This window comes from Daktulosphaira vitifoliae, unplaced genomic scaffold, assembly GCF_025091365.1.
Source record: "Daktulosphaira vitifoliae isolate Bord-2020 unplaced genomic scaffold, ASM2509136v1 Scaffold_5, whole genome shotgun sequence".
In the NCBI taxonomy this organism is placed as follows: Eukaryota; Metazoa; Arthropoda; class Insecta; order Hemiptera; family Phylloxeridae; genus Daktulosphaira; species Daktulosphaira vitifoliae.
The window spans coordinates 1,625,951-1,648,328 of record NW_026099576.1 but is presented as its reverse complement, the minus strand read 5'-3'; the positions used below and the strand labels follow the sequence as shown (position 1 = coordinate 1,648,328).

At 24.1% G+C, this 22,378-nt stretch overlaps 2 protein-coding genes across 10 annotated transcripts; one reads left to right on the top strand and one right to left on the bottom strand.

Moving 5' to 3' along the window:
- Positions 1 to 167: 167 nt before the first annotated feature.
- Positions 168 to 21,925, top strand: LOC126908339 (probable methyltransferase-like protein 25). Of its 9 annotated transcripts, none has more exons than XM_050690323.1 (6): positions 168 to 310; positions 401 to 928; positions 1,933 to 2,436; positions 3,799 to 3,975; positions 4,040 to 4,186; positions 6,542 to 6,770. In XM_050690323.1, exons 2-6 carry the CDS (start codon positions 518 to 520, stop codon positions 6,647 to 6,649), a joined length of 1,347 nt encoding a protein of 448 aa, XP_050546280.1. In that variant the 5' UTR covers positions 168 to 310; positions 401 to 517; the 3' UTR covers positions 6,650 to 6,770. The 9 variants fall into 9 exon arrangements, with proteins under 9 accessions (XP_050546280.1, XP_050546285.1, XP_050546284.1 ...); XM_050690324.1 differs by having other exon boundaries at positions 248 to 928; positions 1,933 to 2,167; positions 2,234 to 2,340; XM_050690321.1 differs by having other exon boundaries at positions 251 to 928; positions 1,933 to 2,167; positions 2,234 to 2,436.
- Positions 11,515 to 18,059, bottom strand: LOC126908341 (PWWP domain-containing protein 2A-like). The gene is made up of 4 exons (XM_050690330.1): positions 17,289 to 18,059; positions 16,160 to 17,225; positions 15,408 to 15,533; positions 11,515 to 12,016 (listed from the first exon to the last, which is right to left on the bottom strand). Exons 1-4 carry the CDS (start codon positions 17,426 to 17,428, stop codon positions 11,915 to 11,917), a joined length of 1,434 nt encoding a protein of 477 aa, XP_050546287.1. The 5' UTR covers positions 17,429 to 18,059; the 3' UTR covers positions 11,515 to 11,914.
- Positions 21,926 to 22,378: the final 453 nt, after the last annotated feature.

Here is a 22,378-nt window from a genome sequence, read left to right as displayed (position 1 = left end):
ATTAATGATATAATCCTTACTGAAAGCTATTTAGCAAAAAAAAAATTTATCGAAGGAACAAAAAAATGTATGGAAGATACTTTCAATGAAGGTTTTCAACTAGGATATAAAAAAGGTTTTGATATCGGTCTAGAAATTGGTTTTTATACTGGAACATTGCAAACTATTGAGAAATTACAAGAAAAGAATATAATTTTACTTTCTAAGAAAGATTTACTTACATTAGATAAAATTAATGCAGCTATTAAGATATTTTCTTCTAATATCAGATCACATATAGATATAATTGATAATTTGAATAGTATTAAAGGTCTGTATAAAAAATTTTGTGTTAATTTAAAGTTAACTCATTTTAATAAAAATATTTTATATTTTGATAATGGATCCATTGAAATATAAGATTGAGGAAGTTATCAAATTTCTTAATCCATTTTTACCTATTGCTAATAGTCATGTAGTAAATTTTATAACAAAAAATGTATGGGAAACTGTTATTCCTGAAGACATAAAATATGATATGAATATATATGGCTCAAATAATTTGCTATTAAAATTTTGGACCAATAATCCATCTACTAATTCTCTTAGCAAATTTGTTGCATTAGCTAGATGTTATATTTTAGAAACTTATCCCACATGCTATTTTAAAAAAAGAGATAATGTACTCAAATCACTGGATATTGATCTAAATGAAGTTTACAAATTGAAAGAGTTCATGTCAGCAAAGAAAAAACATGAAGTAGAAATTTTGACCAGTATAATTAATGCATTTTCCGAGTTAATGGATGTTAATGTCATTGTGGACATTGGTGGTGGAAAAGGATATCTTAGTTCACTTTTAGCATTGGCTCATAATTTAAATGTCTTGGGGATAGATTCTCAGTCAATAAATTCAGAAGGAGCTAGAAATAGAACTATTAAATTTGAGGTTTGTTGAATAAATAAATAGTTGTCAAAACAAATTAATAACTATTAAAATTTGTATCTATAAAGATAGCTATTAAGATAGCTTTTAGTAGCAAAGCATATCTTAATACAAATGCAAGGTAGCATTTGTATTTTTTTTTATTATTCTTGCACATAGCTTGTTAATGTAAAACATAACTATATATAAATATTACTTTGCTTACGGTGTTGAAAAGAATTGTATCTTCACCATGTAATTATTATTCTGTGGATCTATCATTTTCATCCCCACAAATTACCCCCTATATTTGCATATTTTTATTTATTTGGTAATTAAATACATTTTTAGTGTACATTGCCTAAGTTCATAAAAACTATTGTTAATTAAAATATCTGAACAAATTATTCACTATTTACTCAACACATAGTGGCATATTCAGGAAGTGTTTAAAAGGATTAAGTCCCCATACATTGGCCAAGCAAACCCAATATATGATTTAAAAATTCACTTAAAAGAGGTCACTAAGTTTTTTTGGTTTTGATCTCCTTTTAATTAAAAAAATTATGGTACACCACTGTGTATCTACCAGACAATTATATATAGATAGAATCTACCTTGCTTTATTTTGATGAGTTAAAGTAATTCATAAATAAAATTATTATAGGTCAAATTTTTTTGGTTAAATTCATTGTAATAAAATAAAATCGTAAATAATTATTAAACCTCTTAAAATAAATTTTATAAAATGGGTAATAGCTGAGTAGTAATGATGAATTCTTAATTTATTGCTTCATATATAAAATTTCATTTAGATTTTCTAAGGGTTAATGTTTTTAATATTTCCAATATGTGTAAGTTGATATATTATTTTTCAATATAAAAATATTATTTACTGTTAAATTGTGAAGTCATTTTTAATTTATAAATGCATTTTTTTAAATATTATTAATGACTCATTAATTTATGATGTGTATGTGTTATATTGCAACATTCTGTTAATAACAAATAAAATATATTTTTTTTAGAAATACTGGACCTCAATTTCAAAAAATAATGCAAAATCAAATTCCATAATTAAAGAAAAGCTTAATAATTATGAAGAGTATTATGAAAAATATAAAAGAAAGCCTATAGTGATTGACAAAACTTATAAACAGGTCACAGAATATGTTACTGATCATACTAATATTGCAGCACTAGTTGAAAAAAAATTTGATGCCATTAAAAATAAAAGAGCTGGTTTAGTTGGGCTGCATACATGTGGTTCATTAGCCACTACTTGCTTAAAATTATTTACTAATCCTCAAAATAATTTGATGCTATTAGTGAATGTTGGATGTTGTTATCACCTCTTAGAAGAAGAATTTACTATTGATCCTATCTGGCAGGATGTTAAAGAAGCATTAAACAGTGAAAAGTGTTACGGATTTCCTGTAAGCCAATTCTTGAAGAATAAACAATTTAAATTAGGTAGAGATGCTAGAATGTGTGCATCTCAGTCACCAGAAAAAATATTTAATTTAAAAGATGTGAGAGTATATTTTAATAGTTTGCTAATTATTTTATTTGCACTTTTAAACTTATCATTAAGGTTTAGATTAATTTTGATTTATAATGTAATATGTAGGTTCCAAATAATATATTTTTTCTGTATTTTTCAGTAAAAATTGCATATCTTTAGATAGTGTTTAATTTTAAAAAATTGATGGATTATTCTAAAAGCTACATGAACTGCTATTTCCCTATTAATATCCTGATTAAGATAAAGTATGTTGAATGAAAAAGAAATATAAATATTATTTCTCATAAAAAATTGTGTTGATCAATACACTTTTCAATAAGTTATAGTATTACAAAGTTAAAAATCTAAAAATAAAATTTAGAATTTTCACACAAAAATAGCGTTTGGTAGCCATTTTCACCGTGAAGACAAAATAAAGTCCGAAATTCTTTTTTTCCATAATAAAATACATTACATTAGCTTTAATTTACAATATATATAAAAGTGTCAGTATTTCCTGAACAATTTCAAAAGTTAAGTTGAAAAAATTAATTTTTGTGAAAAAGTTGTCATTGTAAATTCAACCCTGTGGGCAGGTAAAGAGTCAGATTTATAAAAAAAAATACACCATATGATAGGTAAAGTCATCAAGCATCTATAATAAAAAATTATATTGATTTATTCATTTTTAAGAAAGTTATGGCAGTTTTAAGTAAAAAAAAATTGAAAAAATTTGTAATTTTTTTGAAAGTTTCCCCCATTTACGGGACCGAGGGAAATTTTTTCAATTTTTGAATGTAATGTCTTTGACTAGATATGATTTGTGATCTTTTGACGTATCGTTGAAAGAAATCGGTTTGGTGAGAGCTGAGAAAAAGTGATTACAGACACAAAAAAAAAAACATCATAGTAAAACCAATACCTTCTCAGCTTCACATCGAAGCCAAAAAAGGTCAGAATCAGCAGATTTTGTAAATAGCATTTTTTGGATATATTCATTACTAAAAATCAGGAAAACTAATTTAAGGATAATGTCTTTATCTAATGTCTTTAGATATAATTTGGGATATTTTGGCTGTTGGGAATTAGCAAAGAGAGACAAAAAAAATAAATAAAATATTTCATCATGATGAAATCAATAGTTTCTCAGATTTAAATTGCAAGCTCAGAAATTATTAATTTGAAAAAATAATTTAAAAAATGAATATCTCTTCTCAGTAAAATTATGGTTGTATTATGTAAAGTATTTTTGATGAAACCTGTTTAAATTTTTCAAAAGTGACTATTTTCCAGTAAAACTTTACTTTATTAGTTTTAAAAACAATATGCTTTCAAAATTGCAAAAGTATTTATATTAGTTTCTAACAAGTAATGATATTTAAATTTTTAGCTTGAATATCCAACTAAGCCTTTATTTTATCGGGCACTTTTACAATTGTATCTAGAACAAGAAATTGGTCTAAATGAAATAAAAAGACAACATGTAGGTCGGTTAGCACATAAATGTTCAACATTTAATGAATATGTCCACAAAGCTGTAAAGAGACTTAAACTTGATGACGTTCAGGTATAAATTTCAACAAATTTTTTAAGTTATCAAATATAATGATGTAATGAATAAAATTTTATAGGTTGACGATGAAAAAATTTATAATTTGTATCAAACACATCTTTTAGAATTTGAAAAGTTGAAAATATTTTTTCTACTTAAGCAAGCTTTAGCTCCTGTTATTGAAGGACTCATATTGATGGATAGGCTTCTCTATCTCTATGAGCAGGTATAAAATTAAAGTTTAAAAATATCTTTTTTTTGTTGTTCTTGAAAATTAAACATGTCAGTTTATATCAATATATTTATTTGGAATAAAATGTGATTATGAATGAGAAAACTTAAAATATGCATAAATTATGAATATTATTCTGTGAATGATAATAAAATTCAAGGTGTCTTGATAAATCCTATAACTTTTGATAGACTGAATATATTTTTTGTTTCCTTTTTTTTTTTTTATATAAATTTTTTAGATTATTAATGTTATGATAAATATATATATTTTATTTTAAAAATAATTAAAATTAAATCAACATTTACAAAAACAATATCTACATTGAAAACATAATTTATGATGATAATTGATTGTGAAAATTTTTTAGAATTAACACCAAACAAATACTGACCGGTGATGGGCGATATGAATAGATTTAAAATGATATTGATTTTTTTTCATCCATACATCTATATAATTAGCCCAATCGTTAAATTTTACAAAAAATCTAGATGATATTTTTATGAAATTTTTGTTTCAAATCAGTCTTAAATAATATACCAATGTAATTTATGGTGAAACAATAGATTAAGTGGCAGATCCAAGGGGAAAATGCCAATTATTCAAATATTATCACCTATTTAAAACAGTATATTGAAAAATAAGCCAAAAATTGATTTTGACATTTAAAAATTATCTCCTTCAAAAATAAATTCTTGATTTACCTCTGAATAGAATTCAGGACTTTTGCCAAAAATGACAAGGTATACATAAACAAGATAATATAAGTTAAAATTTTTAGGTTAACAGAGATATTTAGATTTTACGTAAAATTAAAATTATTTTATAAAAAGTTATTGAGATTTTATCAGTTTAACTTTTAATTTAATTAAAAAAGTAAAAAAATTTTTAAATTTGCCTAGCTTTTATCAGCAGTACATGAATAAAGTATATAGAGTGTATATGAAATTGATTCTTTGTTACAAATCTCTTCAATTGCTATTTTTATTTGGGTAGTACTATTAGAAGACGATAATAGTTAATTAAATAACCTTACCTCATTTTTACAGTCAAACGCAAAGAATTATTACTCGTTAATTTTTTGAAATTAACTTAATTTTAACAAATTAAAAAACTTCATTAACTTTCCGAAGCCTTGAAAATTTATAATGTTTTAATTTATGATATCTGTGATTATCTATGATGATTTATCAATTCTGTTGAGTTGGGTTAACCATAATTTATGTTAATTGTACCTGATAATGTATAAGTTATTTAATTCATTCTAAGATTTATATGTTATAACATATAATCTGTGGCGTATTTTCAACATTTTTCTGGTTTTCTGGGGTTTTATAAAATAAAATTTACTTGGAATACTAATTATTAAGGCCTGTAATTTAAAGTTCTACTGAATACTTCCATAATAAGTATGTTCTAAAGTATTATAAGTACTAAATATGCACTTATATTTTAATTTTTTACTCAACATTTTTTTTTGTACAAATATTTAAAAAATCCTATTTAGTACCTCACCATATTTTGACATAATTAATAACTTTTAAACCAGCAAATATTATGCTATATTTTTAAAAACTATTTTTACAGTTTTTGATTACATTTAAATCATATTTTTTATTACTTGTATTTAATTACAAAAATAATTTTTTTTGTAATTTAATCTTGAATTAATAATTAATGATTATTTTTTAAGTTGCAATATTATAAATGTATCAATTCATCATAATGAGGTCATGGGATCACTTGTATAAAAGGGGATTAATAACAGAACTAATCACTGCATATAATTATTTCGCTGTGTATACTAAATATTAGATTCTATGTTATATGTATGTCACATTGTTAATAGATAGTTTTATGTTTATTATATATAGATATAGTAAAATATTACTTATTACTATTACTGTTTTTAATTGTGCTGCTCATTTATTTTTTGTTGTTGACTAATTATTTTTTAATCTTAAAATAGTCAATTTTAGTAAAAAAAAAAGTAAAAATGTACAGTATTATACTACTGCCAATATTATTTTATGGTATTGTAAAAATTACGGACTATATTACTATGGTCTTTTAGCATGTATCTCACAATGTGATTAAAATAGGGAGGGACAGTTTATGTTACAAGCATTTTAATACATATAGTCTTAATATTTAAAATATATTTTAGTCAGAGAAATATTTACATTAGCCTTCAATTTTTTTTCTTCAAATTTTATTTGTAATGGCAACTTTTAAAAAACAATATATTTTCACATTATAGAAGCTATATATAGTATTATAATAAAATAAATTTAAGCTAAAATATATTAGTTTTTTAATAATTTTATGTTTTACCTTTTTTCCTAGGGTATAACAGAAGCATTTGTAGCAGAACTTTTTGATCCGTTACGTTCTCCAAGAAATCATGCCATTATTGCATTAAATAAAGAAATTACTATAAAATCAATATCTTGAATATCAATTAATAAAAAATTTAATTTTATCTATAAGAAAATTGTAGTTTTTTCATCTGAAAAATAAACTTAAGCTTTTATAATTTTATTAAAATAAAATTTAAATGTTTAGATTTTGTTAATTATCTGCAATATTTTCTTTAAAAAAAAGAATAATTAATCATTTATTATTTTACCTATCCATCCTTTAATAATTTAAATAATTATTTTTTGATTAATTTGACTTTGATATAAAGTTGAAATGGTATTTTTTTTTGTGACAATATGAGTATTTTTCAATTATATAATATATTATATATCAAATTAAATATATTGTCCCTTAATTTTATAAATTTAGAAAATATTTCATAGTTACAATACTTAAAAAAAAATTATTTTTAAATTTTGAAAACTTAATTTGTCAATCTCAGACTTGGACAACTATTATGGTAACATTAAGTGATGATAAAACAATTATAGTAGCCTCAGGATACCTACCATATGATTCCTCATACCTAGGGAGGAACCTACTAGCGCTACTTAATTATTGTAATAAAGAAAAGTTAAAACTTATCTTTGGTATGAAAGCAAATGCTGATCATACTATATGGGAGAGCAGTAACATCAACCAAAGAGGCGATCTAAGTATACTACTTAACTACAAGTATTTACTAGAGATGAGTATAATTTTTATTTTTATAATAATTATTGAAACACTGTTTTAAACAATACGATAAATATTCCCACATGAATTTTTTTAATGGATGGACATTGAGGTGATTTATCTTTGTGTTTTAAAAGTGTCGCTTGGGGTCTAACTATCGAGCTCAATTGGATAAAAAATACATTTTATTCAGTCTCGTTTGCCTAAATAGTAAAATTTAGCTTTGAACATTTGAATAGACTTTAAAAATTCAACTTCCATCGTTTTCATTGAATTTTTAACGAGAACGATTGAAAAAAAAATTTTAAATGAAAATTTTCAATTTTATATGTTTTTCAAAGTCACGAAAAAAAGATTGGACCCCACAACTCCTCCTCTCAAAACAAATTCGATATGAAATTGTTTTTTAGTTTATATAAAGTAAAATTATCTAATTTAGATAAAAGGTATGTCAAAAATATAAATCGGATATTTTAACTAAAAAATAACATGTTTATTTATCTATGACATCCATTTGTACATATGAGATAAGTAGTCACTAAAATTTTTTTTTAACTTTTGTACGTAACATAAGCTTTAATCCAACATATATATAAAGGACGCAGTATTTCCGGAACATTTTCAAAAATTAAACAGAAAAAGTTCCTAATTTGAATCTCCTTGTAAGCAGATAAAGGATCAGATTATCCAAAAATTAATATAAAAAAAAAGGAAAATAACAAAGGTATTTATATAAAAAAAAATTATTTTGATTCATTAATATTTTAAAAAATTATGTCTTTTTTAAGAAAAAAAAAAGTTTAAAAAATGTCGAAATTTATTGAAATTGTAATTTTTGGGGTGGAATTTTCACTATTTACAAGGAACAATAGAATTTTTTTCAATGTTTAAAGGCAATGTCATTAACTAAATATGATTTGTGATCTTTTGACGTATAATTAAAAGAAATCGGTTCTGTAAGATCTAAAAAAAAGTGGCAAAACAAAAAACACAGCACAGTGGGGACGTGGCATAGTTGGGTTAAGTATAATGATATCTGACTGATTAAAATCACTATCATAAAAAACGCTTCAATACAAATCTTTCGATAGTGTTTAATTTTAAAAAAATGATGGATTATTCCAAAAGTAACATGATCTCCTATTTACTTATTTATATGATAATTACAAGTTTTATGATTTAGAAGTGTAATATATGAATAAATAAATATAAATAGTACTTATCTCAAAAAATATATAATAATTCATACATTTATTTTTACTTCTTTCAAAAAGTTTTAGCATCATAACGTTAAAAAGATTTATGATTTATTTAGTAAAAATTGCATATCTTTAGATAGTGTTTAATTTAAAAAAATTGGTGGATTATTCCAAAAGCTACATGATTTGCTATTTCCTTATTTATATCCTGATTAAGATAAAGTATGTCGAATGAAAAAGGGACTATTAAAAAATATTATTTCTCATTAAAAAAATTGTGTTGATTCATACACTTTTCAATAAGTTATAGCATTATAAAGTGAAAAATGTAAAATATAAAATCGAGAATTTTAACACAAAAATAGCATTCGATAACCATTTTCACCGTGAAGACAAAATGAAGTCCATTTTTTTTTTCCATAATAAAGTATATTACATTAGCTTTAATTTAAAATATATATAATAGTGACAGTATTTTCGAAACACTTTCAAAAGTTAAGCTGAAAACTTTAATTTTGTGAAAAAGTTGTCATTTTAAATCCCCCCCTGTGGGCGGTAAAGGATTAGATTTATAAACAAAAAATATAAAATAATAGGTAAAAACATCAAGCATCTATAAAAAAAATTATATTGGTTTAGTCATTTTTCATTAAGTTATGGCAGTTCTAAGTAAAAAAAATTTCGAAAATTAGCGATTTATAATTTATAAATTTGTTATTTTTTGAGGGATTTTCCCCTTTTTCGGGGAACGAGGGAATTTTTTTCAATTTTTGAGGGTAATGTCTTCGACTAGATACAATTTGTAATCTTTTGACAAATCGTTGAAAGAAATCGGTTTGGTGAAAACTGAGAAAAAGTGATAACAGACAAAAAAAAAAACAAATCTTAGTAAAACCAATACCTTCTCAGCTAAAAAACACATAGTAAAATAAATACTTTCTTTGCTCTGCATCGAAGCTATAAATATAAACATTTTTAACCTATAGCTTTTGAATATAAGCCACATATGTTACATATGAATATATGTAGAAGTTGTTAAAAAATCATAAAATTATGTTTATCACTGAATGTATTTTTATAAATAACTTATATACTTTTACATTCAAAGATTATTAAAATTGTAACAGACTTACCATTATTCTTTGATCAATATGTCAAAATAACTAGAATTTTGTCTAATTGGATACAGATTTCAAAAATTGAAAAAAAAACTCCTCAATTTAAGTTACTTAAACAAATGCATGCATAATATAAATTAAAAATTCTAAGATATAAAATTACATGATAATTTAATACATTTATATAATAAAATCGAAACTATATAGAATACAAAAAAAATATAATAATTTTGATTGCTTGTATTGTTTTAGATTTGGTTAAAAAATGATTATCAAATTAAAATTATAAATTTAATTAATAGAAAAATTTATTTGAAGACAGTTCCATACAATGCATTCAAAAAATGAATTTAACAAGTATTTTTGAAAATTAAAAAAAAATTGTTTTTACATTTTTAATGACCCTTTTAATTTACTATAAGTATTATACATTATGTATAAGTATAAGTATTATTAGAATTACATCTAATAATTTTTTGAAGTAAATTTTTTCCTTAAGTAATACATATATATATTTATAATATTTCATATTTTATTAATATTTAAATGTATATTAAATTAGACCATGATTTTTATGAAATTACATTATTATTAATCTAAAAATAATACACAGAAGTAATTATAACAAGAATATATAACAATTATATAACTGAATAATCTAACTACTGGTGTCTATACTTTTATAAATGGTCAGGGATAAAATACTTAAATTTAAGAATAAATCTAAAACTATATTAATCCAAAGAAGGCTCATATCAACATACAATTAATGTACAACAAACATAATCAAAATTTAATAAAAATCATATTTTATTGCAAAAAATAAAAAAAACACAAAATTGAATAATTGCACTTATATAATAACATAAAATTTTTGAAGAAAAACTTGACATTTTTTCAATTTTAATCAAATATAATAATTTTTTAAATATTTTTTAGATATTGATTTATAGTTTGATTACAATATTAATTATATTTTTTAAATAAAAACAACAGAATTTATAAAAAAATATAGAAATCTATCAATAGAAAAGATAAATTTTACTGAAATATTTAACACATAGGGCCACCTTAAAGCTAAAATAATGAGGAAATAAAAAAAAGATTGATCTTATTACAATATTAATATTTTTAATAAAAAACTACAAATTTTAAGAAAGTAGTCACTGTTTTTAATCAATAGTCAAAATATAAATATTATAACTGTTGCATTTATAATAAAAAAGGAATTTTTTTTAAAAGAAACAATAATTTCAAAATTTGTTTCAATTGAAAATAAATACAACACCAAAGTTTTTTAAATAACATATGATTTATTAAAGACTAAACATTTAACAAATAGGTAAACTAAATAATTGTATAAAAAATTTTTTGGTTATAAAATTAAACTGATATCAGATGATTTGATTTGTTTTACATTGTCCACAGATATAAAATTAGGCCACATTATAAGGTTACAAAATATATTTAATAGTGACACAATTGTAAGTAAATAATTTAAGTTAATAAAATAAAATTAAATAATTAATCGACTGTTTTGTTATTTTTTTTTTTTTTAATTTTCTATTTCAATAAGTAAATAAAAATAATACATACCTTATAACAACAAAAACAGTATGTAGAAGCAATAAAAATAAATAATTTACATAAATTACTCTTACAAAGTTATAAATATTGTATTATTACTTCATAACAATAATAAAATATCTTATAGATTTTATTTATAATATATATAAAAAAAATAAAATAAATTTGATAAAATATTGTTTTATTGTAAACAATTCCTATTGTAACAAGAATGAAACAAACCAATTAGCAATATATTATTTGAAACTATTATTCAACATAATATAATATCATCTTTTAAGTTATTTATAAAAATAAAGTTAATTTTAATTTAATGAGCAGAACAATAAAATATACCAAAACAAAGTGCATAACTGACTAATATGAAATATACATTAACTTTTATTAAAATTTAATCATTAGAGTCAATAAAGTAATCAATATGATTTATTTTTAAGGAACTAATATATTTTGTAAATTTATAACTTAAAATGATAAAGTTGTAATAAATATACAAAATCTAATACACTATCTACATTTATTTCAACATGACCAAGATTACACTTCTTATTTTCATGACTAGTTGATAAACGTTAATTAAAATTTCAAAAAAAAAAAAATTATAATAATAAATAATAAAAAAATATACAAGGCAAAAATAAAACTTTGTAAATATAATAAAATTATTTGGTAATTACTTCACATTTTGTAATTAATTTATTTAGATTAACTATTAACTATCAACTATCATTTTTGTTTTTTACATTTTGTTTTGCTTCAGCCATTGCTTGTTTTATAGCCTCTTTGTAACTAGCCGTCTTTTTATGTTTGTTGAAACGTGTCTAAGAAATTTTAAAAAGGGTAATTAAAATTTTTAACTTTAAGTTCTTAAATAAATACTTAAATAATATAATAAGAAATGATATAAAAATTCTCATATACAACTATGATTATTTAATATACAAGTTAATTTACAACCCATAAACAATATAAACCTTACATGTAAAATCAAATCACAATATAGAATTTTTTTAAGACTCATCCCGAATAACCAAAATAAACCTAAATAAAGTTTGAAATAATAAATTAAATAACTTTGTGTACAGAGTGATTCATTTATTCATTTAATTAATATTGTTGTTATTTTCCTCGCTTTAATCCCAACTACTTGGGGTTGGTCACTCTTATCTTAAACTTCCACTTATGACAATCTCCCACATCAGACGTCCTCATATCGCATTCAATAGCATCCCTCCATCCCTTTTTTTGTATTCTTCTACCTTCAACATTCATTTCAATAACTGTTCTCACAGCTTCCGATTCCTATCTTCTCATAACATGACCAAACCTTTTAAGTTTACTATCTCTCATCTTATCAACAATTGACACTACACCTACACTCCCTCTTATATGTTTGTTCCTTATCCTATCTTCTCTAGTCACTCCACTCATTCATCTAAGCATTCTCATCTGTGTTACACACATTCCTGTTCTATTCTTTTGTCAAATGCCCAACATTCTGAACCATTCATCATAGCTGATCTCACTACAATCTTGTAGAATTTACCTTTCAGCCTCATTGAAATTCTTTTATCGCATAACATAACAGATGCTTCTCTCCATTTCTCCATTTTGCACTTAAACTTGTGTTTTACATCCTCGTATTCACAACTGATCTCAAATACTTAAAACTTACCACCTCTTTTATCACGTCCTTGCTTATTGTCACTGATTTTCTTATTTCACTTACCTCCTGTTCTCCTTTGTCAAACTCATACTCTATATCTTCTGTCTTATTCCCACTTATTCTTAATCTCTTTCCTTCAAGAGTTGATCTCCACACCTCTAGCCTTTGACTAATAAATTCCTATCAATAATATATAATCAGCAAACAACATGCACTACTCTCACCATACAGCCTTCTGTACTCCTACACTTTTACACAGGTACAAGTGTCATCATACATATCCTTTATTATAATAATGTACTTTTTAGGGACTCCTTTTTTCATTAATGCCCACTTTAAAACCTCTCTCAGTACTGTATAATACACTTTCTTCAAATCTATAAATACACAGCATTTTCTTCTTTTCCCTATACTTTTCTATTAAATGTCTCACACAAAATAATATCACCATTGTTGACTTATCAGGCATAAATCCAAACTACTTTTTGGATACCAAAGTCTTATTTCTTATTCTCTTCTTATCTATTACCTTTTCCTAAATTTTTATAGTATGACTCATAAGCTTTATGCTTCTATAATTTTCACATTCCTGTATGTCACCTTTTTTTGGGTACTCCTCATTCAGTAATTTTTCAAGATACTTTTTCCATCTTTTTTTCACATCATCATCATTTGCGAGTACCCTATTATCAGCACTTTTTATACACCTTATATAATGATAATCTTTAGTCCTTCTATCTCTTATTTTTGCAAGTTTATAGATTTCTTTCTCACCTTCCTTTATTTCTAGCCTATCATACAACTCATCATACCTCTTAAACTTCGCCTTACTTACTGCAAGCTTGGCTTCTTTGCAAAGTGTTAATACTCCATCCAATATTCTCTCCTATTTCTCTTCTGCCATACTTTGAATTGCTTTTTTTTACTTTCTATGATTTTTTGAACGTCTTCATCCCACTACCAGGTTTCCTTGTTTACTGACATTCTACTTTTACTCTCACCAACAATCTCTTTTGCAATATTCTTAACACAACTAGCAAATCTATTCCACACATCATTTATGTCTCTCACAACATATAACACCATCCTTTACAATCTTTTAATTGCTTTACACTTTTTCTCTCTAATGAGGTTGTGTTAGGTCAACAACCAATGTAAAATTTTGTCAAAAAGTGTGAGGAGTCCTAAACAAAACTTAGGTGGAATGTCTCATCTCAGTTGTATGCGGGGACAACAGATGAGAGGAAATAAATTAGTTAGAAATAGAAATGGCCTCTAGAATAAATTATTTGATACCATCTGGACAATTTGTGCAGTAGTTGTTTCATCAAAAGGCACCAATAAAAAAATGATCACTATTATTATTATTATTATTTTTATAGTTAGTCATCATCTTAAAACTAGATGTGATAGACAAATTTAAAAAATTCAAAATTAACTTCGAATTTTTTTTACTAAATTCACTTAAATATTGTAGACTTTTGTCTTGTGTAATTTAAAGTTAAACTAAAATTAAATTTAAAAAAATTAAAGACATTAATGTACTAATACATAATGTAAAATACTAAGTAAAAGTGAGATATTTAGTTATTGTACTTTCAATTGCCACAAATAATTAACTTAAAACAATGATTTCTAGTAAGTTTTTATTATTTAGACACGCGAGGTAATATTGAGCACAACTACTTTCATTAATTTGTTTTTTAATTTTAATTAGGGTAAAATATGTAATTATCAGTTTTGAGTGAATTATCATCTAGATCAGTGGTCGGCAACCGGCGGCCCGCGGGCCGGATACGGCCCGCGTGGCTATTGAATACGGCCCGCTTTAAATTCTAAATCGACTAATTTAATTGAATATCATTTTGTATAAATATAATTGAACGTTGCGTTTTTGGTACGGGTATTTTATATAAGTCATATTATTATTTTAAGTTTTAGATAGTATTTTTTTGCATAATAAATAATGTAATTATAAATTTTTTTTTTTTATCTGGCCCGCGAACTCTTTTTAATTTGTAAATGTGGCCCGAGAATTAAAAAAGGTTGCCGACCACTGATCTAGATAATTATTTGTAAGAAAATGTATTTTAATAGTTTTGAAAATTATGATTAAAAATAATTTATACAAATAATAATATTTATAATATTTAAATTAGATTTATTTTTATAATAATACATTATTATTGAAATCATTTTTTAATTAGATTATTATTTAAATAAAACTTTGCCCTACTCTGGAAATAATTAGCACTTTAAGAATAACATTCAGATTTAAACCATTATAACTACTTTGTAAATTAATCTAATATATTGTTAAAAATTAAAATTTGTCAATTGCTGCACATTCAAACCTATTTAAAATATTTTTAAAATCATAATAAATTCTAATAATTTCTTGTAAAACTGAAATATATTTATAAAAATATATTTATATTATAATTGTGTAGTTAAATTATTTAAAATTTGGAATGAATTCAGTGAATATTTCTTTTTAATGCTATGTACAAGTATACTTCATAAAATTTTTAATAATGTTTAAATACCTTATAAAAGTCTAAAAATGGATTTATCTGATCACAGTTAAGATATGATGTTGTGGAAGACCCAAACCACGTGACATTAATAAATGAGCCTTGTTCTTCACCATTACTAGTAGAAAAATTTGAAACCTATAAAATATTGGAGATTTTCAGTACTTACTATATAATTTACCATAAAAAGAAATCATGAGCATATCCAGGAATTGTTCTACAGTAATAAACACCAGTCAGTGTATTATAATATGTTGGTATTTTAAAAAAGAATCTAAGGCATATTAATGAAGCCCAAACCTCTAGTCTTTAAAATTCAGGTAATAGCCACTCTTTTACCTAAAATAGTAACTCAAAAAAAATTATAAGCAAAAAACATTGGTCAAGAAAAAATGTACCAGGCTTCCCTAAAAATATTCTCAATATACAATATATTACTCTCTTCAGGTAAAGTAATATTATTCAGTTTTTCAAATATATTTTGTGAAAATAAAAAATGAGTTAGCTTGCTTAAAATTTAAAATAATTAGATTACACATTTAGTAGGTGGATACTATTAGTGCCTATTACTGTATTAATTTTTTATTAGTTTATATCATATGCCTTTTTTTTCAAATTTAGTTAAAACACTGACTGAGGTTTGTACAATAAGTGTTATATATTAGATATAAACTTAATATTTATGAATTTCAATATTTATATAGAATTAAATAAAATACATTTCCCTTGGGCAAGCTCATGATTAAAAATCAACATATTCATACCTTTGCTGGCCACCATGGAAAACCCTTAACTTTACCCCACACAATATCATTTTTATATAAAATTTTACCAGTTTTTAACATAAAATAACATGTTTCTGGTGATTCTGCTTTAGGAATAATTAAATGATTAGGTGAACCATTTGAATTAACATTACTATTATTAATTTCAGAATAAATTTCACTAATTGGTTCACATTTGCCATTAGCTCCTTCACTAAAATCAAATTCTTTTTCATTATTAATATGATTGCTGTTTAATAAAAAATGATTTGTTTTAATGTTATGATCCTTATGTTTTTTTTTATGTTTTTTCTTTTTTTCTCCATCTGGCCGCCTTCGTTTACCTCGTTTACGTGTTGATTTATCTTGTTCATTTTCACCATCAGTCTGTCTTGATGGTATTTCCATGACTGTACCTTCCCCAAGAGATCCAAATGATATTTTAATGATAGGTGTTTTTTTTGTTTCATCAAAAGCAGTCTCATGCCATAAGTCATTAATTGAATCATTATGATTTTTTTTCAATACTATTTCACTACTATCACAGTCATCTTTACAGTCTTTTTTATTAATCCATTCATTACTCTCAATATAGTTAGAATAATTATTAATGTCACGAGTTAATTCTTTAGATTTCAACTTAACAATATTAGGTATCAAATTGCGACACATTGATTTTACCTCAGAAACACAACTAGATGTTGCATTAGGTAGTTCAGGAACAGGTCCTTGACTACGTAACAATCTCTTTTCATTATTTGTTTCAGGAAGGAAATTTTTGGTTTCATTTTTTATTGGGAATTTAGAAATTTCAACATTATTAGGATTTTCATTACAAACTGATTTACACATAGTGCATAAAATTTGCCTTGGTCTTAGACGAACAGTCATTGGCTTTTTTACTTTTTTAGTTTTGTTGGGAATTTTTTTTAATGTAGTAGGAGCATTTTGAAAATATGTAAAGCGTTGACTAACAGCATACAAAACATCATTATCAGATGCAGTCTTATAATTTCTAGGCGATAATTCTGCTTTTGTCAAGGGAACACTTCCACAGGGAAAACGCCTATAAAATTTAGAAAATAAGTTGTCTTTAAATTATAAGTATTAATAGGTAATTAATTCATACTTTTTGGCATTATTGAGCAGTATGCCTTGGTAAACAGATCCATTTTTGGCAGTATAAGATACTACTAACATATCTGATGTTACACTTTCAACTACTACCTGTATAATGGCATTCTCAAAAACCCCAATATTCGTATCCATTTGGAGGTATCATTTGATGATGATTAAGTTAGTTGTAAAAATATTGTATAGTTATTAAATCACATAGTTCAAGTATTTAATAATGTATAAATTAAACCAGCAGATAAAATTAACATAAAACAAATTACTCATTGTTGCACTATGATATCACAAAATGTTGACAAAATACATTAGTAATGATATGATACTATATGCTTAATAATAAAATAAAAATACAAAATAATACTTAAACTCATAGTTTGTAATCATTAACGAAAACACCAAAGTATTAAATCATTCACGTTACTTTATCATAAATTATTAAAATTGATGAATTATATAATCTAATAGACTTAATGGATTGTTAGAATAATTAATAACGACTCTGGATCACAAAAAATGCATATCCCTGATAAATTTTAATAAACAGGTAGTGCAACGTTGTTTAATAGCCTTATCGTGCTTACATTTTGTTAACTGTAAGTTGATACAACAAATGTCATCACTATTAGCGCTGTAATGGCAAAAATTTAAACTAACATATTTAATCATTTATTTTAAATATTAATTAAAAAGATTAATCAAACTACAACATTTACCATGCCTTTATGTAATATAATCGATATTAATAAATTTTATATCAAATGAAAAACGTATTTAAGGGGTACTCAGGGATTAGAGCATAAAATTTTTTAGGCGTTGATTGAAAAACATTTTAATATTTATCTACACAATATTTAGCCATCTAATAAATGTTTAATTAATATAATTTCAGAATATCCATTTAAATTTTATGAAATCATTACATGCATTAATTTTAAATATGGGATTTTCAAAGAGTTATTTAAATTTTTCTCAACTAGTAAAAATTATAAATATAAGTAAAGATTAATAAATTAGTTTTAAACATATATAGGATTATTATTAAACACGAAGTTATAAAATATTTATTTAATATGAAGCTATTTATGGATTAATTTACTGGCTACATTAAAACAGTGTAAAATATTTATTTATGTACACAAATATAGACATTATGGTAAAACATCTCAGTGTTGAATAATTTAGCAATTAAAGTTTGTTAGATCTATTTATGATCCGTTTTGAAATAACTTTGATTAACTACCATTATTTAGCTCACTTGTTCCTATATATTTAAGTAATAATTTGAATGAAAATCAATTGGAGGCAACCTACAATTATATAAATATTTATCATCCAGAAATAATCATTCCTGATATAATCATCTTTCAAACTCGTAGATTTCCATTTAAAGATTATCTTTTTAAAGAAAATGTTTGTACCATCAAACCTATTTTAGAAGGAAGACAGATAAAAAAAAAAAATTATATAAAACACTAAAATAGTGTGTCTTCTGAAATAGTAATGTGAAAAATGATCACAATATGAATTTTTACGCCATAATTTTATTACGTTACAATCTATTGTAAATAATTATTTTTTTTCTGCGTTTAATGATAGTTCTTTTTTGTTATCCGTTTTGATTGAAAAGTTTTACGAGACAGTACCAGAGTTTTTGAATCGAATAAGTGATATGTTACCCTAAATTATTTTTGAATCAAATCGAATCATATTTTATTAATATTGTGGGTTCTAACTGTAAAAGATAGACATTTGAGAAGACTCAAATTACTTGAATATGGTATGATACTCTTGTTCATTTACCTAACACTTTTGATGAAATAAAAGTAAAAATCAGAGCTCTGCTTTGGCCTGAGGCTGTTCAACATTGTATTGTATTATATTAGTTTTGATTGTAGAAATAGCGATCTTTCAATTTAAATAAACTCTTTTTTTTCCATTAAATTGTTAAGTTTATTCAGTCTATTATTATTATACAAAATGGGCTAATTTTAATTTATAGAAAAAAAATTGTTGTCTTTTTTTTATTTGATAATATATTTCCAGGTCAGTACGGTCCTGATTTTTTTTTCTCTGATTAATATGGTTTGGAAGTATATTTTACCGATTAATATCGGTAAAATAACTATGAGTAACTATTAGTCTGTATACAGTTTCTGCAAAATAATTTATCAACAAATATTTTCTTTAATAATACTGTTCTCGGGGATATTTTTTCGGTAAATATTTGCCGAAATATTTCGGCTTAGAGACATTAGAGTTTCCAGTATATAAATAATAAAAAGTGTTTTAAGTGCATTTCAATCTATATTAGAAAGTCTTTGCACCAAGATCGCTTCAGGTGTCGAGTACGATTATTTGGTTGAGTTCGAAAACCAAACTGGATGACGAGATTATTAAGATGATTGAGAAGCTTACTATGGTATCTGGAATAGTACAAGGAAGCCACTTCTTTAACAGATTTTATTTTTAAGTCACTATGTAATTGTTTATTGGTGGCAAACCAAGAAGCCTTAGTAAATTGATTAAAATGCCTGGATTATTCTTGTGTTAAATGGCTTAACAGAGCTCTATAAAAGAACTCCGAAGACTATATTGGCAGGAGTAGACCACTATAAAAAGTTAGAAGGTTTAAAATGTATATCTAGAAAAATAAACAGTGGTTTAATTATATGTAAGCTGCTGTTTAGTCGTTCTCGCTTTTTTTTTTTTGAGTAATATTGTTCTTAAAAATATTCTTATTTGATATTGTTCCATGATAAACTATTCCGTAAATTTCATTCCTGTATGTAGTCATTTTGTCTTATGGCTACGTTTTAACAAATATAAAACTCGTGTAATTGATACTTAAAAAAATTAAGGAAATTAATAAATATCTCAGTATAAATACTAGTAAGTTGTTCTTTTTATTTACAAAAATAATAAATAAGTAGTTAAAATAGTAATGACTAAGAATTAAGAGTTTCAGTATGTGTTTAGTGTTGATAACAGTAACATTGTTCCCGAAATACGTATCTACAATTTTTTAGTTTTTTTTTTTGTGGACTTTTAAGTTAAATATCTTTAATATTTTTTAATCTTAAATTAATATTTTTAATATAGTTTTAATTTAAATCTAATGTATGTAATTTACCAATTTTAAATAGAACGAGATAATTATTAGTCATTTAGTAAAAAGTAATATTTTTAAACTTGGAAAATTAATGCTGGTTAACTTAATTACTTAAGGAACGTGAGACTGGTTTCACTCACCTCTGCACCTCTGTGGCATGCAAATACAAAATTACACTTAAACTTGTAACGAATAATAATGTGACCACCGTATTCTCTGATCTAAACAAACCCAGCACAATGAGGTGGCGGCACAGTGGGGTCATGGCATAGTTGGGTCTAGCATGATGATATCTGACAGTGATTAAAATCACTATAAAAAAAAAACGCTTCCATCAAAACTGTAGACTGTTTAATTAAAAAAAATTAATGGATTATTCCAAATAATATTTTATTTCATTATTTATATTCTGATTACAAGTTTTATGATTTAAAAGTGTAATATATGAATAAATAAATATATATATATTGATAATATATAAATATAAATATTATTTTTCTTAAAAAAATTATAATGATCCATACATTTTTCAAAAAGTTATAGCATTATAAAGTTAAAAATATGAAAAGAAATTTTTTACAAAAATCGTATTTTTTTTTATTAACATTGATGTCTGTTTTTACCATGAAAATTTTCCATAATAAAGTATATTACATTAGCTTTAATTTAAGATATATGTAAAAGTGTCAGTATTTCCGGAACACTATCAAAAATTAAGTTGAAAAAGTTAATTTTTTGTGAAAAAGTTGTCATTTTGAATCCCCCCCTGTGGGCTGGTAAAGGGTTAAATTTATAAAAAAAATACACCATTTGATAGGTAAAGACATCAAGCATCTATAATAAAAAATTATATTGATTTATTCATTTTTAAGGACGTTATGGCAGTTTTAAGTAAAAAAAAATTGAAAAAATGTGTGATTATAAAATTTGATGAAATCAATAGTTTTTCAGATTTAAATTGCAAGCTCAGAAATTATTAATTTGAAAAAATAATTTAAAAAATGAATATTTCTTCTCAGTAAAATTATGGTAGTATTATGTAAAGTATTTTTGATGAAACCTGTTTAAATTTTTCAAAAGTGACTATTTTCCAGTAAAACTTTACTTTATTAGTTTTAAAAACAATATGCTTTCAAAATTGCAAAAGTATTTATATTAGTTTCTAACAAGTAATGATATTTAAATTTTTAGCTTGAATATCCAACTAAGCCTTTATTTTATCGGGCACTTTTACAATTGTATCTAGAACAAGAAATTGGTCTAAATGAAATAAAAAGACAACATGTAGGTCGGTTAGCACATAAATGTTCAACATTTAATGAATATGTCCACAAAGCTGTAAAGAGACTTAAACTTGATGACGTTCAGGTATAAATTTTTTACGTTATCAAATATAATGATGTAATGAATAAAATTTTATAGGTTGACGATGAAATTGAACGAGGGAAATTTTTTCAATTGTTGAAAGTAATGTCTTCGACTAGATACGATTTGTGATCTTTTGACGTATCATTGAAAGAAATCGGTTCGGTGAGAGCTGAAAATCTAAAAAATAAAATCTAGAATTTTCACACAAAAATAGCGTTTGGTAATAGTCATTTTCACCGTGAAGACAAAATAAAGTCCAAAATTCTTTTTTTCCATAATAAAATACATTACATTAGCTTTAATTTACGATATATATAAAAGTGTCAGTATTTCCTGAACAATTTCAAAAGTTAAGTTGAAAAAATTAATTTTTGTGAAAAAGTTGTCATTTTAAATCCAACCCTGTGGGCAGGTAAAGAGTTAGATTTATAAAAAAAAATACACCATATGATAGGTAAAGACATCAAGCATCTATAATAAAAAATTATATTGATTTGTTCATTTTTAAGAAAGTTATGGCAGTTTTAAGTATAAAATAATTGAAAAAATTTGTAATTTTTTTGAAAGTTTCCCCCATTTACGGGACCGAGGGAAATTTTTTCAATTTT

Excerpts from the sequence above, each read along its gene's own strand:
- LOC126908339 (XM_050690319.1), top strand. The coding sequence starts at position 380 with ATGGATCCATTGAAATATAAGATTGAGGAAGTTATCAAATTTCTTAAT. Across the intron at positions 929-1,932 it reads ATAGAACTATTAAATTTGAG|AAATACTGGACCTCAATTTC; the intron begins GTTTGTTGAATA and ends TATTTTTTTTAG. Across the intron at positions 3,976-4,039 it reads TTAAACTTGATGACGTTCAG|GTTGACGATGAAAAAATTTA; the intron begins GTATAAATTTCA and ends AAAATTTTATAG.
- LOC126908341 (XM_050690330.1), bottom strand. The coding sequence starts at position 17,428 with ATGGATACGAATATTGGGGTTTTTGAGAATGCCATTATACAGGTAGTA. Across the intron at positions 17,226-17,288 it reads CTGCTCAATAATGCCAAAAA|GCGTTTTCCCTGTGGAAGTG; the intron begins GTATGAATTAAT and ends TAAATTTTATAG. Across the intron at positions 12,017-15,407 it reads CATTTTTAGACTTTTATAAG|ACACGTTTCAACAAACATAA; the intron begins GTATTTAAACAT and ends AAAATTTCTTAG.